General features: G+C 43.5%; 1 protein-coding gene across 1 annotated transcript in view; it reads right to left on the reverse strand.

Moving 5' to 3' along the window:
- The window catches only part of PRXL2C (peroxiredoxin like 2C), a 319,348-nt gene that overhangs the window by 200,941 nt on the left and 100,439 nt on the right, over positions 1 to 17,968 (reverse strand). Inside the window, exon 3 of the mRNA XM_044064212.1 lies at positions 11,466 to 11,519. Within this exon, the coding sequence (XP_043920147.1) occupies positions 11,466 to 11,519 (54 nt within the window). The remainder of the gene's footprint in view (positions 1 to 11,465; positions 11,520 to 17,968) is intronic.

Genomic DNA, 17,968 nt, shown 5'->3' on the forward strand with positions numbered 1-17,968 from the left:
ACCTGCTTTAAACCCCACCTCTTACCTACAATATTAACATTTTCTGCCCTGCTTAATTCTTTCCATCACCTCCATTTCTTTGAATTTCTAAGCACTAATCACACATTCTACTATCCATTTGACAAACCAACTAATGCACTTCTTCAGATGCTCTATGTTCAACATCTACTAGTGCACAAGTGTCCTTTATACTGCAATAGTTGCTTTTATTTTCATTTGAATGTAATATAACTAGCAAGTACATGTGTAATTGTTAATGTATATTACTTAATGTCTGTTAATGATAATTACTACATGTCTGTTTAAAAATGTTTATAATATCTTAAAATTGTTTCTCCCTGGGCCTCCTCTGAAAAGGGTTTTTTGACTAAATGCAGTTGAACTAACTCAGTAAACAAAAGCAAAATAACAGCCTCACTAGGCAAGAAGTTATTCAAAGATTTTTTGACAGTGTTATACCTAGCAGCACATTTAACATTTCCATTGGAGCTTTAACTCCTGCAACCAGCTTGCAGCCTTCCTCTCATCCACTTTCCTCAGTGGCTTCTGTACCTCATCTTGCATAATGCTGCTTTGGCACAGTCTCGTCGGTGAGAGTTTTCAAAAAAAAACATGCAGCTGCAAGTGCTGCAATCCCATAACTGGTTTGGGAAGTCTGCATTTGTACATTACCTGTCAAAATCATGAAATAAATATCCTATTAGACAATAGTAGCTAGATACGTCCTTCCCAAAATCTGAAAACCTTGTCCACTCCCACATGAAGGATTCCTGCTCCTCTTGACTGATAATGGCATCACTTAATGCACTGCTGCGAAGGACATTAAATGGTTTGACATTCTGCTAATAATAAGCAGTAGTTTGACTTCCTCACTGTCCACTCCACAATATGCCTTCTTAGCTACACATATAACACCTCATCCAAATCTCTGAGCCACTATAAACACCATTCTAAATCCATTATGATGATAATAAACTATTCTAGAAAGTAGTAGGGTGATAATAAACTAGTCAGTATTAGAGACTGCTTTCCAACAAACGTCTCACAAGAAACTGTATTCTTCAACCATAAATGCAGTCTCTTATTTCATGTAATGCCACAGCACTCCTATAGTACTGCACTCCTCGCAGATGAGTCAGCCTGTGCACTCCAACATATTGAAACACCATGCTTTAAATATCATAACCGGATTGTAATTTTAAATTTGTCTCTTGTCTATATATTACTAATCAGAATCAGAATCACATTTATTGGCCAAGTATGCACGCATACAAGGAATTTGACTCTGGTTTCAGTGACACTCCAACTATGAATTACATAAATGACATACATACAACTATTAAGAACAAGACAAATGACATACATGCAACTATTAAGAACAAGACAAAAAAGTAAATATACATAGACAGTGGATATAAAAAGTGTACATACCCCTGCTAAAATGCCACGTTTTTGTGATATAAAAAAATGAGGCCACAATAAATAATTTCAAAACTTTTCCCACCTTTAATGTGACCTATAACCTATGCAATTCAATTGAAAAACAAACAAATCTGTTAGGGGAAAATATATAAAAAATAAAAAAACATACAATACACTGGGTGCATAAGTGTGCACACCCTTAAACTAATACTTTATTAAAGCACTTTTTGATTTAATTACAGCATTCAGTCTTCTTGGGTAGGAGTCTATTAGCATGGTACATCTTGACTTGGCAATATTTGCCCACTCTTTCTTGCAAAAGTGTTTTAAATCTGTCAGACTGTGACAGCATCTTTTGTGCACAGCCCTCTTCAGGTCAAACTGCAGATTTTCTATTGGATTTAGGTCTAGGCTCTGGCTTGGCCATTCCAAAACTTTAATTTTTGTCTGGTGAAGCCATTCTTTTGTTGATTTGGATGTATGCTTGGGTCATTGTCATGTGGAAAGTTGAAATTCCTCTTTATCTTCAGCTTTCTAGCAAACACCCCAACCTAATAGGCTGAGTTAACTGTTTATGAACTTAATGGCCTGTGGAAAAAAATATTCTTATGCCTGCTTGTTTTGATGCGTATTAATCTATAATGTCTGGCTGATGGTAATAGTTCAAAAAGATGGTGACCTGGATGTGAAGGGTCGGTGATGATTTTTCCTGCCCTTTTCATGACTCTGGAATAGTACAGGTCCTGTAAAGTGGGCAAACTAGCACCAATGATAATTTGGCAGACCTTACTATTCAATGTAACCTATTTTTGTCATGATTGGACAGAGATCCTAACCACATTGTTATGGATGAGCTGACAGCAGAAGTGATGACTGCAGTATAGAACTGAATCAATTGTTCCTGTGAGAGGCTGAACTCCTCAGCTCTTGTAGAAAGTACATTCGCTGTAGTGCCTTTTTTAATGATGGAGCCTACATTGGTCTCCCACTTCAAGTCCTGGACCCAAAAACTTAAAGGATTCCACAACTAACACAGCAGTATTAAATATAAAGAGGGGGGATAATATTGTAGTACTACTCCTAAAGTCCACTGTCATCTCCACAGTTTTAAGAATGTTAAATTCCAAATTATTCTAGTTACACCAAAGGGCCAGTTGCTCAACCTCCCGTCTGTATGCAGACTCATCACCATTCCTGATGAGCCTGATGACAGTTGTAGCAACTGTTTATTTAATAAGTTTGACAGAGGGGTCCTTAGAGGTGCAGTCACTAGTGTACAGGGAGAATAGCAGTGGGGAGAGCACACATCCTTGGGGGGCACCTGTATTGATCGTGCAATAGCTAGATGTAAATATTAATGTTACAAGCACTGGACCTCAATAAAATAAGCTCAAACAGAACCCAATAAACCAGTCGAATGTTAAGCGCGCTTTCACCTAGTAAAATACAAGGCTTCCTCAGAACCTTCTGATTAATGGTAATGGTTCTGAGGAAGCCTTGTATTTTACTAGGTGAAAGCTCGCTTAACATTCGACTGGTTTATTGGGTTCTATTTGAGCTTATTTTAGTGAGTTCCAGTGTTTGTAACATTAAAATTTATTTCTACAATCATCACATTGATCTGCCTTCCTGATTGCCTTGGATTTTGGTTCTTTGGTTAAATGGAAATTTCCCCAGTTTCACCTGCTGTTTTCTTTTGGTTAGAAAATTGGTGATCTACTGTCAGGTGGAAGCAGGAACGGAAAGCTGGGAAAGCTTCAAGTGAAGAAGTTCTGGGGTGATTGTATTAAATGCAGAGCTGAAGTCCATAAACAGAATCCCTGCATTTGTCCCTGGGTTGTCAAGATATTCCAAGATATAGTGCAGGCCCATATAAACTACATTCTCCACTAATTAGAAGTTATGTACCTACCATAACGTTCCATGTTAGTTGTCTTCTCTCGCCTTCTTTCTTGCTGGATGGGTTCGGAGCCGATCCTCGGCTCCGACTCGGCACTAGCTTTAGCTCGAGAACTCCTTTTACCAGCTCGAGGCAACCCTATATCCCATGATGCAAGGCGGAACTACCTCAGATCTTGTTTGGTAGCTAACTAACCCTGCTAAAGACTTATCCTAATATAATTAGGAACCATGGTTCCTAAAAGAAGTCCTCATAACAATGCTCCAGAGGAAGCAATCTAATAGGAACTCTCCAAGATCTGTCCAGGCCAGGGGGAAGGAGGGAGGGACGCAAGAAAGAAGGCGAGAGAAGACAACTAACATGGAACGTTATGGTAGGTACATAACTTCTAAATGTTAAGTTGTCAATCTCGCGTTCATTCTTGCTGGCTGGGACGCGTCCTAGCACCTGTATCCCGGGTGGCTCAATGGAACAGACTCTTGAGAACAGTGGAACCAAAACTGGCCCTATCTCTGGAGGCCAAATCCAACTTGTAATGAGACACAAAGGTATGAGGCGTGGCCCAAGTAGCTGCTGCACAAATAGTGTCAATGGGAAGTCTATCCTGAAAGGCTACAGAAGTGGATAGACTCCTGGTCGAATGTGCTTTTGGCTTAGAAGATAGTTGTTTGCCCCTTAGAGAGTACACATAGGAAATGGTGGAAGTCAACCATCTAGATAAGGTCACTTTAGATACTGGAAGACCCAACCTGTTTCCTGCATAGGAGACAAACAATTGGTCTGATTTTCTAACTTGTTTAGTCCTATGTAAGTAGTACCTGAGCTGACGGTGAACATCCAAAAAATGTAGCTTCTGTTCAGCTCTGTCAGAATAGTTAGGAAAGAAAACTGGTAGATCAATAGATTGGTTAATGTTGGCTTGAGATACAACCTTGGGAAGAAAGGAAGGGTTAGTTCTGAGCAAAACCCTATCCTTATGAAACACCAGATAAGGTGAACGAATACAGAGGGCCTGAATGTCAGAAACTCTTCTTGCAGAGGTAACAGCCAGCAAAAATATAGTTTTCCATGTCAACAACTTTAAAGAACACGTAGCAGACGGTTCGAAAGGAGGTAGAATTAGGGATGCCAACATTAAGTTCAGATCCCATTGCGGAGGAGGATGTTTCACAGGCGGTTTTAGGAGAAAAACTCCTCTCAAAAAGGCTTTGCATAACTTATGAGACATGATGTTATTGTCCTGCAAGCCAACATGAAATTTGGAAATAGCAGCCATTTGTACTTTGACTGTAGATGATGACGATCCCGAATGAAAAACCGCCAGGAAATCCAAAACAGAATGTATAGGAGCGGTGAAAGGATCAATATTTCTGGCGTTTGCCCAAATAGAAAAACGGCGCCACTTGCTAGCATAAACAGTTCTAGTGGACGACTTTAAAGAAGACACTAAAATGTCTCTGACTGAGTCAGAAATCATTGGTAGCCTGGCTAGGAAGGAAGTGGAGCAACCAAGCAGTGAGGTTGAGAGAATGAATGGCTCGGTGCTGCTGACCCGACTGGTGGATCAAAAGATCCGGAACTGGGTCCAGATGCCAGGGCTGCACCAGAAGGTGATGATGTAGAGGCGGAAACCAAATTTGTCGTGGCCAATATGGAGCAATGAGGATCAATTTGGCTCTCAAAGCGGTGGCTTTCTGAATGACTTGTGGAATCAATGGAAAAGGAGGAAAAGCATAAAGAAGTCCCCGAGGCCAATCCTGGGTTAGAGAGTCTCTCAAGGGTTGGCCTGGAAGAGGAAATAGTGTGAAGTAATCTGGGCACTTGCTGTTTTGAGGGTAGCAAAAGATCGCAACAAGGGTGCCCCACTTCAGAAAAATCTGATCCACTACAGACTGATTGAGAGACCACTCGTGAGGCATCAGAATAGATCTGCTTAGCCTGTCCGCCAATAGGTTGGACCTGCCGGGGATGTGCGTTGCTATCAGAAACCGCTGAGAAGAGATCGCCCATTGCCAAAGTCTGAGAGCTTCTCGACATAAGGGATAGGACCTGGTTCCGCCCTGTTTGTTGATGTACCAGACCACGGACATGTTGTCCGTCTGTACTGCAATAGTCCCTGTGGGAAGAAAGTCGTCGAGGGCTTGCAACGTTAAAAGCACTGCTCTCATCTCCAGGACATTTATGTGCAGGTGGTATTCTATGGGTTGCCACGTCCCATGGACCATCCTGCCCTGATAATGCCCCCCCCACCCGATCAGAGAGGCATCCGTGGTGACTGTGGCAACTGGAGGAGGGGAACAAATGGTCGGCCCTGCTGAAGAAGAGGGAAGATACCCACCATCGTAGATGAGCCCTGCAAGACTGTGTCACTAAGATCTCGTGTCTCATGGGCAGATGGTACGACCACTGCGTGAACAACATCCACTGCAGGAGACGCATGTGGAAGCGAGCTAGTGGAAGAAGAACAATGGCTGCAGCCATTAGGCCTAGAACCTTCAAGACAAACCTGGCTTTGACCTTGTTGCTTTGTAACAGAAGCTGAACAAATTTCTGGATGTCCAGAATCCTTTGATTTGTTAGTCTGGCTAACATTTTGACGGTATCTAACTCTGCGCCTATAAAGGTGATAGACTGGCAAGGCAGCAGAGAGGATTTTTCGAAATTCACCGAAATTCCTAGACTCTTGCAAAGCTGTAAGGTGTAGTCTCTGGACCGAAGAAGCTGATCCCTGGAGGTGGCGGAGAGGAGCCAGTCGTCCAAATAAGGAAACACTTGGAATCCTCGACGTCTCAGGTGAGCTGTGACCACCGCCATGCATTTGGTGAACACTCTGGGGGCTGAAGTGAGGCCAAAGGGCAGTGCTCTGAATTGGTAATGACTGGCTCCCAGCAGCGGAGAAACCTTCTGGAGCGTCTGTGAATCTTTATGTGATAGTACGCATCCTGAAGGTCTATCGAGCACATCCAGTTGTCCTTGCCCAGAAAGGGCAGAATGGATTGCAGCGTGACCATCCGGAATCTTGCCTTTTTGACAGACTTGTTTAGTCTGCTTAGGTCTAGTATTGGTCTCCAATCTCCCGTCCTTTTGGGGACCAAAAAGAATCTTGAGTAGAAGCCGGATCCTACTTGGTCTGCCGGCACTGTTTGGATGGCTCTTTCCCAGGAGTTTTGAAACTTCCTGTTTTGCCAAATCCCTTTGACCGGGTGAGATGTCTGGAAGGGATTGTAGAGGTACGGAAACCTTTCAAGGGGATTTTGTAACCCTCGGATATAATCGACTGTACCCACTTCTCTTGTGATAGGGATTGCCAGGCTACTGGGTACAGCGAAATTCTTCCCCGACTGCCTCCAAGGGTGGACAGTCGGGCAACACCTCAGGGATGCTGAAAGGGCTTCTCAGGAAGAGGCTCCCTGTTGCCCTGGTTCTGAGGACCCCCTGCCTCTAGGGCGGCGTCTATTATTGTTACCCCCTCTGCCTCTAGGGGTAAACTGACCACGTGTGTCCGGTGTAGCTCCTTGGGCTTTACGGAACCACATCTTCCCCCCCTTCTGACCCTTGGGATATGGCCTAGAAGGAGTGGAAAACTGGACTCCAACGGCAGAAAGAGTTTTACCGTCTTGTTCACATCTGGTCAAAGTATCCTTCACCTGAGGTCCGAACAAAGCCGAACCGTCAAAGGGGGTGTTGGTGAAGGACGCCTTAAAGGGGTCCACAAAATTACACAGCCGCATCCAGGCTTGGCGTCTAAGAGCAACACCTGTGCCTGCGGCCCTGCTCGTTCCATCGGCTGCATAAGATATGAGCCGCATGGAGGAGTTAGATATCGAATTCAGGATAGCTAGCTGAGAGGCAATCTTTTCCTGAGCCCCAGCAGCTGAAGGATCCTGGACTACTTCTCCCAGTTCCTTGAGAATATCTCGTTGAAGCCTGGTGAAGTGACAAAGGTAATTCAGCGACGCATTGCAAAGGTCGCTGAAGAAAACATCCGCTTTCCATACCTGTCCATGGTCCTAGAATCCTTATTAGGAGGATGGACAGGTACTGAAGGATCCTCCAGTTCCTTCTTAGTGGCCGCCACCACCATAGCATCAACAGAGACACCTTTGGACAGGAACTGTTTGTCCGAAGGGGCCGTGATGAATTTGGATGGTCTCCTGGGGACAGGTTCCACAGAATCTGGAGCCGCCACGCCTTCCGAGCCACTACCTGCATGAGTGGGTCGAAAGGCGGAGACACCCAGGAGGTGGAGGGTCGGGATCCAAAAGCCTCCAGGTATACCGACTCATCCTCGGAGGGGTCAATGGAGGGCCAATTCCCCCTCTGTTTGAGGAGCTCAAGGATGTCTGAAAATGAGACATCCTCAGAGGGGACCGTGGGAACCCTCCGACTCATCTAAGTCGGTATCAGATGTAGTAGACTCAGGGAGTCTGTGTGTTTCCTCTTACGTCCTCTTCCGAGGGTTCCCCTGCAGGGTCAGGAGAAACCTCGGAAGAGGAGGAAATTCCCAGTGGGGAAACCTGGGGCGATGGATCCCTGGGCCTGAGAGCAAGAGGCTGGCAAGAGGCATCTGCAGGCACTGATGAGGGAGGAGCTAGAGGGATAGACCGTTGACCAGGCTCAGAGGCCAGGACACTCCTCATCACCTCAAAGGCTCCTCTCCCCGGGAGACCTGAACACACCCGCTCCGAAGAAACAGGAATGGTCGGCTCCAAGGAGAGAGAAGGCTCCGAGGCCGATGTCGGCGCCGAGCTTACCAAAGCCGAAGCTCCGAGAGGGAGAGCGGGGTCGGACAAGGGTCCGATGCCACTAGCCCCCGGGAAGCCGACAGTGGAAACCCGACGACCGGATCCCTCCAAGGAAAGTCTCAAGGAGGAGATCGGAGCAGAGGATGACGGAGCCGAAGGATGTATCGGCTCCGGCATCGAAACAGTCGCTGTCCCAAGAAGCTCCGGCTCCGAACTCTGGTGTGGAGTCGGAGGAGGAATCTCAAGAATTGGGGCTGTAGCGAAGTCTGTTGAGACGGGCTATGGAGCATTTGGGCCAGTGCCTGAGACTTCAACAGCCTGCTTACCACCCTCTCCAAATCGTGGTCAGACAGCCTGGAAGATCTCGAAGATCGGCTCCGATGGCTCCGCTCCGACAAAAGAGGAGACCCCGGAGCCGAGTGAATACTTAGTATCGAAGGGGACCGGGATCTCTTACGGGCCGGAGCCATCGGAGCGAAGTCCCTTGAACCCCAGATGGAGCCGAGGATCTCGGCTCCGATGCTGGATAAAGTGTCGGCTCCAGCCCGGGCCGACAAGGCAACAGTAGTCAGGGTATCGGAGCCGGCCGGCACCGAACCCACTACTCTGGCAGAAGAAGCATCGGCTCCAGCCGGAGCCGATATCGGCTCCGACGGGGCCCGGAGCCACCGGAGGAGGCTTGGACACTGTAGCCTGAGCCTTCGGTGGCTTAAGAGGTTTTCCTGCCCCTTGCTTAGGAGGAGAACCTTCAGGTTTCAACAAACCTCGGAGGATCAGTTTGTTCCTCCTTTCCTGCAGGACTCGCTGGCTAAAGGCATGACACAACGCACAGGAGTCCTGCAGGTGCAAAGGCCCCAGGCAATACACACAAGAAGTGTGACCGTCTGTCAGGGACATTTTCTGACAGCACTGGTCACACTTCTTGAAGCCTGAACCTTGCCTTCCCTAGACATCCTAAAAGGATATACACAAACAGTCCCCACAAACACACAACTTAATCCCTACACAGACACACAGGAAGGGAATAACTTGGGGAACTAGGCCTGACTAAAACTTTCACTGAAAAAACTATTTTAAAAGTTTAAAAAGGAAGGGAATAGGGTGGGCTGTACTAAATACAGGCTAACCTAACACTGAAGGGAAATTAAACCCCTAACTAACTTTTTTCTTATTTAACAAGAAAAACTTACCTCAGCTGGCAAAGGAGACCTCTTTCGCTAAGCGGCAAACGAGATCTGGGGTAGTTCCGCCTTGCATCATGGGATATAGGGTTGCCTCGAGCTGGTAAAAGGAGTTCTCGAGCTAAAGCTAGTGCCGAGTCGGAGCCGAGGATCGGCTCCGAACCCATCCAGCAAGAATGAAGGCGAGATTGACAACTTAACATCTGGTTCTTTCGATAAGCAAACTGAAGGGGGTCCAATGAGGGAGCTATAATATCCTTCAAATGAGCTAACACCAGCCTCTCAAAGTCTTCATGACCATGACAATGTAAATTAAGCTATGGCTCTATTAGTCAAGTTATGGGAACTTTTTTTCCTGGGCCCTGCCCAATTGGTTCCTCTGAGCCAACAAAAACAAAAATGAAAATAAAGACCAAGGACTTTAGCATAACTATATCTTTAGGTTGGGAGATAGCTAATGTGTTTCCAGTAGTAAATTATGCTTATCAAATATGGTATAATGTGGGCTGGACAATGACACAGCATAGAGTTAAAGCAAATGTCATTTCTGCCACACAATCAAATGTATCTTGGAACTATTTTCATATTTTATTTGTTAAACTGTAAACTGTAAATCCTAGCACAAGTGTATCTTTCAAGGGTGATGCAGGAGCATGTCTGGCATTTAAATACAGTAAGATCTAGGTTTGTACCAGGGTGAACACCAGTGGCTCAGCAAGCATACTTACATGTTTATTGTTGATTGTTTGGGAGGTCAGATAAGATGCTACATGCAGTAAACTCTTGGTTAACCGGCACCCATGGGGATTGGTAGATGCCAGATAACTGTAGTTTCTGGTTACTTGAGAGTTACTATTAAAATAGGCCTGACTAATACTGTTCCCTATACTACTTGTTTGGTTTGACTTGTTCTTAGGTTGGGGAGAGAGGGAATTATTCCTATCTTCCTTTTTAAAACTCTAAAAACGTAAGGTATGTTTCTGCACAGGGGGGAAAGAAAGTGCAACACATGAAAATTATACTGTATTTCTTCGAATTTTTTTTTTCTGGTTGCTTGAGAGTTCTAGTTGCTTGAGTTCCAGTTACCGGAGAGTTTACTGTATGTTATTTTGCTTTTTGTTGTGTGCTCTTTTACACTCACTGCCTACCAACCATCAGCCCTCCCATGACTGATCAGCCCATTCATCCTCCAAAGGGAGGCAGACAACTGAGAGACCATTATCTATGTGGCTATTAGGGTTCTCTGGTAATGGCCTAAGTCCCAACCATTAGGCATCTGAAATGCAAGCTTGTTTGTGTATGGGCCTACTATGCTTTCTCATTGATAGAGGTGTGTCTTACAAATGCAATCCCTCCCCAAAGGCTACTGTGTATTGCAGCATGGCAGAACTAGGAATGTGTCTCTGGCCCATATGCTGCATGCTGTACTCTTTCTTCACAGTGACAATCAGTACTGCAGCAGACTGGACAGTCTCAGTTCCCCATATTGGATGAACTGGCATCAGCTGCATATTCTCACCTTCTTTAGTCAGGCTGCTTTGCTTTTATATGCATATACTTGTTGAATAAACAGCACTTAACATACTAGTACAAATAAAAACAAAATTTAAAAACATCACTAAAAGTATTTTTAGTATTAAAAAAAACAAACAAAAATATATTTTGTGTAGTTACTGATACATACAGACATACAAAAAGGATGGCATGCATGGATAAAGCCTTGGCTGTGGCATAGGTGATCTGGGTTTGATTACTGGCTCCTGTTCTTGGGGAGATTGCACATACTTGGGCTCTCCACTGCTGCAGATCCCTGGTGGAGGCCAGGGATGTGTGGGAAGTTCTGTCTATAAGGATGGCAGGTTTTTGGCAGAGTTGCATGAGGTGGAGTGGATGATATGTCGCAAGGCCCATTGTGGATCAAGCCCTTGGATGATATGAGCGTGCGATGGGTCTGGGCTAGTCAAAAATAAAAGAAAAATCTTCCTTGGCTACAATTTAATGCTGTCCCAGGTGCTATGATCTCCTCAGAAGATCATGGTCTGAAATTCATCTGCAGTAATTAATGGCAGCCAATAGTCTGCTGCAAGAAGCCAAAAAGTAAGCAAAAAAAGAGGATGAATAAAGTGGTGGAAGAAACATCCACACCCAAGTGTTTTAATGCAATTAATGTACACAGTTTACTGCAGAAAAAAAAAATCAGCAAATGAAAACACTTACCTCAATATGATGATAAGAACACTGTCCAATGACGACAAGCCTCACATCAGCATCCTAACAAATATGAAAAAACATTAATGATTTATGCCATTTAAATTTAAAAAAACTGGTTCAAACATTTAGAAATACAGGAAATTTAAAAAAAACTGTGCAGCAGTAAAAAGAACCTATGTTAGCACTGTTATTAGCCTTCCAGAAATGCTGTAAACTGTTCACTCTGTGTCATACAGGCTGCAGCTACATTTAAAAGGACAATACTCAGTCATGTTCTTCTAACACTAAGGATTGGTAGTCATTGCAATGTGAAGTTTTGGTTATCTCTTATGGTAGAGAACACACAGTAATTGCGTGGGTATTTGATAAAATCTGTACCATTGGGGCAGACCTTGATAAAACTCAAGTGTAATAATACTCCTTATAGTATCAACACTTGCCAATTCCTGACAGTTAACTCATTATAAACTGAAGGTTCATACTGGTTAGAGGTTATTCAATTAATTTTAATATTATACCCAAGAGCACATTTACCACTTCCACTAGAGCTTTATTTCCTGCAGCCAGCCTGCAGACCTCCCCATCCGCTTTCCTCAGTGGTTTCTGATTTCTTGCCATACTGCTGCTCCATTGATTCCATTATTGTTCTGATGAACAACTGTACATTTCAGAATCCAAGTTCCCAAACTCTGGAAGTCAGTAATAAGAATTCCTTTGCGTAAAGGTAGTCCTTTAGCTTGTAGTCAATAACTACTGGTCTACTTCCCTTCTGTGTTCACTTTAAAAAATACTGGACAACTTTACACATTCTCACATTTATCATTACATTGCCAGTCTTGACTTTCTAAATGACTAAAAGTATTGATTCTGCCATCCATATGTATTCATGTGCATGCATATACTTCCTTGAAGGCAGACTAAACACTGGCTGTCAGATGGGACAATGCCCCTCCCCATCAGTCGCCCATCTGAGTGTTCCACAGGGCTATGTGTTTGGCCCACTTCATTTTCTATCTTTGTGAATGACGTGAAAATACTGTGGTGCTGCCACACCAGCCAAGTACACTAAAGACTCAGTGCTGGTTTGTTTGGCCTCTTCTGGGCCAGATGTGCTGTCAGATTTTTAGCACGCATTTAATTCTGTTCACATCTGGTTGTCTAACTCCAGTCTGTACTTAAGCATTTTCAAAACAGAAGGCAAGCAGTTTGTTTATGTAGCATTCTCATCAACACTTCCTCCACTAATTTGTCCATGTATTTCACTCAAATACTGAGTTGGTGAAAATGCAAACCTTCTTAGGGGTCATTTTGGACAATGAGCTCCAATTTTACCTCCATACCTTCTTAGGGGTCATTTTGGACAATGAGCTCCAATTTTACCTCCATACCAAGTCTCTATAAAGATCAGTCAGAGACTTGTAAGGCTATACAAGGCAAAAACTGTTATGGTCAATTAATACCAGAATAGCTATGGCCTATGTTTTCCTGATGCCCAACTTCCTGTATGCATTTTATGTACTAAAATAACCTTTTCACAATCACCACGCATGAACACGAGTTAGTAGATAAAAAGCAAGAATGCACTGCTGTTGCCATTTTTTTCCCTGTCAGCACTGTGAAACCTCAAGCAAGCTTATGTGTGTAGAGTTACCTGGTTATTGGAAGCTCAACTAATGCCCAACACCTTATAGAGTACTATACATTCTGGACAGTATTCCTTTTCAATAGTGAAAAAAATAGCACTCTTAAAATAACATGCTTAAAAATGAACATTTTAACCAAACTGACAAATATAACAATAAAATAACAGCATGACACATATGGCATTGTTTTTAAAATTAAGATCCTAGCACATCTCATTGCACAAAATATTTCCACAAAGTTTGCTCTCTAGCAGGCATTCTAAAAGAGTACCCCTTGTCAAAACCCTCTCATTTTCTATCTCCTTTCACCTTTCCGGCTATTTCATTATAAAAGTCCTTTGTAATTTCTAAGATACGTTTTTCTCTTCTTCTTGTCCCCCCACCCACTTTTGCCATAATCCTTCAATTCTTCATGCAGACTCTGTTCCTTACTATAAAATGGCTAATGATATAAAATACGTAAATTCAGAAGTTTATGAAAGTAATAAATATAGCACCTCAGCTAACACCGCCAGTGGAGGGAACCCAAATACAATAAAAAACATACAATGATAATAATAGTAATAACAATAATAATAAATTAACCAATACCATGCCAAGAGTAATTAAGTAAAAATATTTTTTCCATGAACATATACATCAACTCTAATTTTACCTACTCTCTCCAACCCCCAGCCTCCCCTTAAGAAATACCATCAAATATAACTCACCCAACTATCACTATGAAACAGGTCCTCAATGTTCTCTCGATACTCTCTAAGGCCAAGAACACTGCATCAATGGGCCCTGACACTATCTCAGGCTGCTTTCTAAATAGCATGTGACACAGCATGTCAGGCCCTTTGAAATCACTATTTTATTATTGACTCCAACCAGGCTTCGTGCCTCACAAATGGAGAACTGCATACATCATCTCTCTGTACAAAAGTGGGCCATCAACGGACCTTAGAAATTACAGATCCGTAAGTCACACTGGTCTGATATGCAAAGCCATGGAAATAATTATCATGGAAATGATCAATAATGACAGAGTAAACCTCCAGACACTGGACCCAACCCAATTTTGTTTCATCAAGAGCAGGTCATGTCTACTCAACCAGGTGGACTTCTTTGAGAAGGTCACCAAAGCAACTGATGAAGGCAAAACGATTCACACCGCCTATCTTTACCTGGCCAAAGCATTTGACACAATACCGCACTACGGCATTGTGGACAAACTCCAGACGTTAGGTATAAACTCTTATGTCTATTGGTGAACAGCCAGATGGCTGACAGACAGGACCCAGAAAGTTAGAATTGGGGAGTCTGCCTCTACAAAGAGGCCAGTGACCAATGGAATCCCTCAGGGATTGGTCCTGGGACTGATCCTTTTTGGCATCTTCTTCTGTTAAGTCACAGCTGATGTTAAGGGTCTTTGGCGACAAAATTTGCAAATGATTGCAAATGAGGAGCAGTTACAAAATTCCCCACTGACACTAATGTTTTCCAGTAAGGGCTGTCACAATAAAATAAATGGTATCAGAGCCATGGACTAAAACTGAATCCCAAAAAATGCATGATAGCATCCTTCCGGAAGTCGGCCGCCCATAATGACTACCATACTGAGAATACACACCTGAAGGTCAACCTAGTAGTCAGGGACTTGGAGCCGTACGGTGGCAGTAATCTAGTCGTTGGCCATCACATGTCTATGCTTGTGAGGAAATCATTCTTTGTTTGGCAACTTATAAATAAAGTTTCAAGGAGGTCATTGTTCTACAGTATTCATCACACATCAAACATACCACTGAGTACAATTGCTCCCCTTAGGTATGTACATAATCAGACATCCAACAACTGGAAATTCCTCAAAGGCACCTAACTAAAAGAATACAGGGCATAAATAACACAACCTATGCCGAGCCTCTCAAAGCACTATCACTGTAATCAGTCTTCTATAGGCTGTTAACAGGAGATTTATACAGGGCACCTTCAGACCCCCACTATGATGGACATCTTTTATATCTGCAAAACAAACAGCATCAGAATTACCTATTCTAAAGACTTATACTTTGCCTGTAATATATATATGATGACCTTCTGAAGAGACAGGTATATATCCCAGAGACTACCCCTTTTCTGGAACAAGCTTACTATCCATGTGAAGAAGAGTCCTTCCTTTACCCAATTCAAGTGGCTTAGGCAACTGGATGGGGATCTAAAGAGGTTCTTACATTCACTGCTGCAGTATTCATTACCATATGGAATTTCCTGCTGCGGAAGCCCAAATATCTGGCCAGTCTACTAAAGACTACTTGTTGCTTATTTAAAAGGTACACTGAACATCACCCAAATGCTCCATGTGTAGCATACGGTACAAAGACGTTTAGGTCTACCATAAAAAGAACTTCTTTGCCTCCAGTTCTGAACGTTCTTTTCACCATTGGTCTGTTTTCCTGTGTCCATTTCTGCCAGTTGAATGCATTTTCGTTCTCCATGGACTACCTATGCCTGCTTGCTGTCTTCTTTGCAGCTGCAGATAAGTGCCCTGTTGGGGGTTTTGTTTTTTCCTGTTTTTTTTAGTGCTCCTCGAGGTTAATATCATCCAGGAAGGGTGAATGCCAGTGTGGGAGACAGATTCCCCAGTGTCTTTTTTGCCTAGCAGCCTCTCAAGACAATATGTCTTGTTCTATTTGTCAGGTGTTTGTTCCGAAAACCCTTTGCAGTAGACTTTCTTCCCTCTACTTTTATCTTGAGAACCAGCATGTTAAGCTTCTCACTAAAGATACAATGGAAGGAATCTCCCATCCCGAGGGTCAGCCGTTAGGGAAGAAGAAGGTGAAAAAGGTATGAATGGGATCTTCCACTGTTCTGTCTCTGCCATGTGTTTCTGCTGAGGTCACTACAAACCCAGAGGCTTGCCTGGCTGTGTTGTTGGATTATTCTACTGAAACCATGTCAGAGGCCAGGGAGGGTCCAGCTGGCAGCATGTCCAGAGAGGCTTTGCAGGTGTTCATCTTGGATGTTCAGGGAGAACCATGGTTGATTTTTCTTGAGGGGTCTAGGGGAGTTTCTCAATCTTTAGAAGGGGAAGAAGTTCCTACTACGGTTCTCGACTCCTGTTCTGGGTCTGTTTTTTAGAGGGGAAGTTCCTTTAAAAAAGAAACAAAACATTAAACATGTTTCTTCTGCTCCTAGAGATTCAAAAAAGGTAAGTGGCAGGCCTTCACTCAGGGGTTATTTACTGCTTGAATGTCCTTAAACTTCCTCAAGGGGTTTCAGTTCCTGCTCCTCTTTGGTCGTCTACTCCCCTTAAAAGGCCTAGAGAACAGGATTCTTCTAAGCATGAGTTGGATTCTGATAATGAATTCCTGACTTATTCTAATCAAATTCCTTCTCCTTTGGACTTTGAGTCAGAGGAGAAGAAATCTATTAGCCCAGATGTTCCTTTCGAGGAAATTTCCTCTGCGGACACAATGTCTAAGACGACAGATTTTTTAAGTGGGATTGTGCTCAGGTCTCTGATATCCATAGGATGTACTATAAGTTGCTGCAGTTGGCATCTCCTAAATCTGTGGCTAATCCTCCTGTTTTGGCTGCTTTGCTGGATGCTTTTTCCAATGCTTCTCATATGCCTGATTCGCTGCCCCTGTTCCCAAGAAGCTTGACAGGCTCTATAGGATGCCTGAGGACTGTTTTTCCTATATAAATGTCCTGTTGCTAACTCCACTGCAGTGTCTGCAGCCTCTGATAAGCTGTCTCACTTGTTTCCTTCGTCCAAGTTATTGCCTTCTGACAAGGAGAGCAGAACTATGGAAAGGTTGGGTAAGAAGGTTTACACTTCTGCTACACTGGCATTTATGGCCATTAATTATAGGTTCATAGATTAGTACTAAGCAAACTACACTTGCGAGCCATTTTAAGCCTAGCCAATTATCCCTTGTGAGACTCAAACCCTGCACCTTGTGTTTGTAAGGCAAACACCTTAACCATTAGGCCACCCTTGCCCGATCCACATGTCTAGGTATGTGTTGGCTCTTCTTTCTCAGGACTGTGAATTTATTTCTGATTTTCCAGACTGAGGGTAAAACCTCTGCTCTTTCCTTGTTAGGGACTTCCTCTCAAGCCATTCATCATTCTATTAAATGTAGTTATGATGCAGCAGATGTCTCTTCTAGGGCTGCTATTTTTGGTTCAGTATTGAGGAGGTATTCTTGGCTTAAGCTTCAGCCTCTACCTGATAATATTAAAGCTAAGTCGATGGATGCATATCTGGCTTCTAAACTTTTGTTTGGGGAAACTGCTCCTGGTTTCTTTAAGTCCCTTCAGGATAATGGTAAGGCCTTACAGGATCTTAAATGTATGTCTTTTTCCTGATCCTAAATTTCAGAAAAATTACCCCGCTAAGCCTGCTTTTGTTCGTAGGCAATCCCACCCTACTACTAAAGGTAAGAAGAGTGGCAAATGGGCTCCTCCTGCTACGGGTACTCAGTTTTCAGGGACTCCAAAGCATTCTTTTCCTGCCAAACCAGGTGCTGTGAGACTAACCATCTCTTCCCAGCCACATTCCTCTCTCTCTTTGCCTCTCCCTTTCTCTTTGGATCATTCAGGATTCTTGGGTTCTGTCAATCATTCTTCAGGGATACTTCATGGTGTGGAAATCCCATCCTCTTTTTATGCGCATTCCACAGCCTCCTCAGGAAGAACTTCCCTTTTCCCCCAAAGAGTCTTCAAAATCTCTTGGCTCAGGGTACTATTCAAGAGGTAGGTGCCTGTGTCACAAAAGGAAACAGGTTCTACTCCAGACTGTAGAAAAGAGGGCACTTAGGGACCTATTCTAGACCTCTCTCATCTAAACACTTCTAAAAGTGCCTTCCCTTCCCTTCA

The sequence above is a fragment of the Protopterus annectens genome, chromosome 2.part2 (genome assembly GCF_019279795.1).
Source record: "Protopterus annectens isolate FY-2018-M chromosome 2.part2, PAN1.0, whole genome shotgun sequence".
Lineage (NCBI taxonomy): Eukaryota > Metazoa > Chordata > Ceratodontiformes > Protopteridae > Protopterus > Protopterus annectens.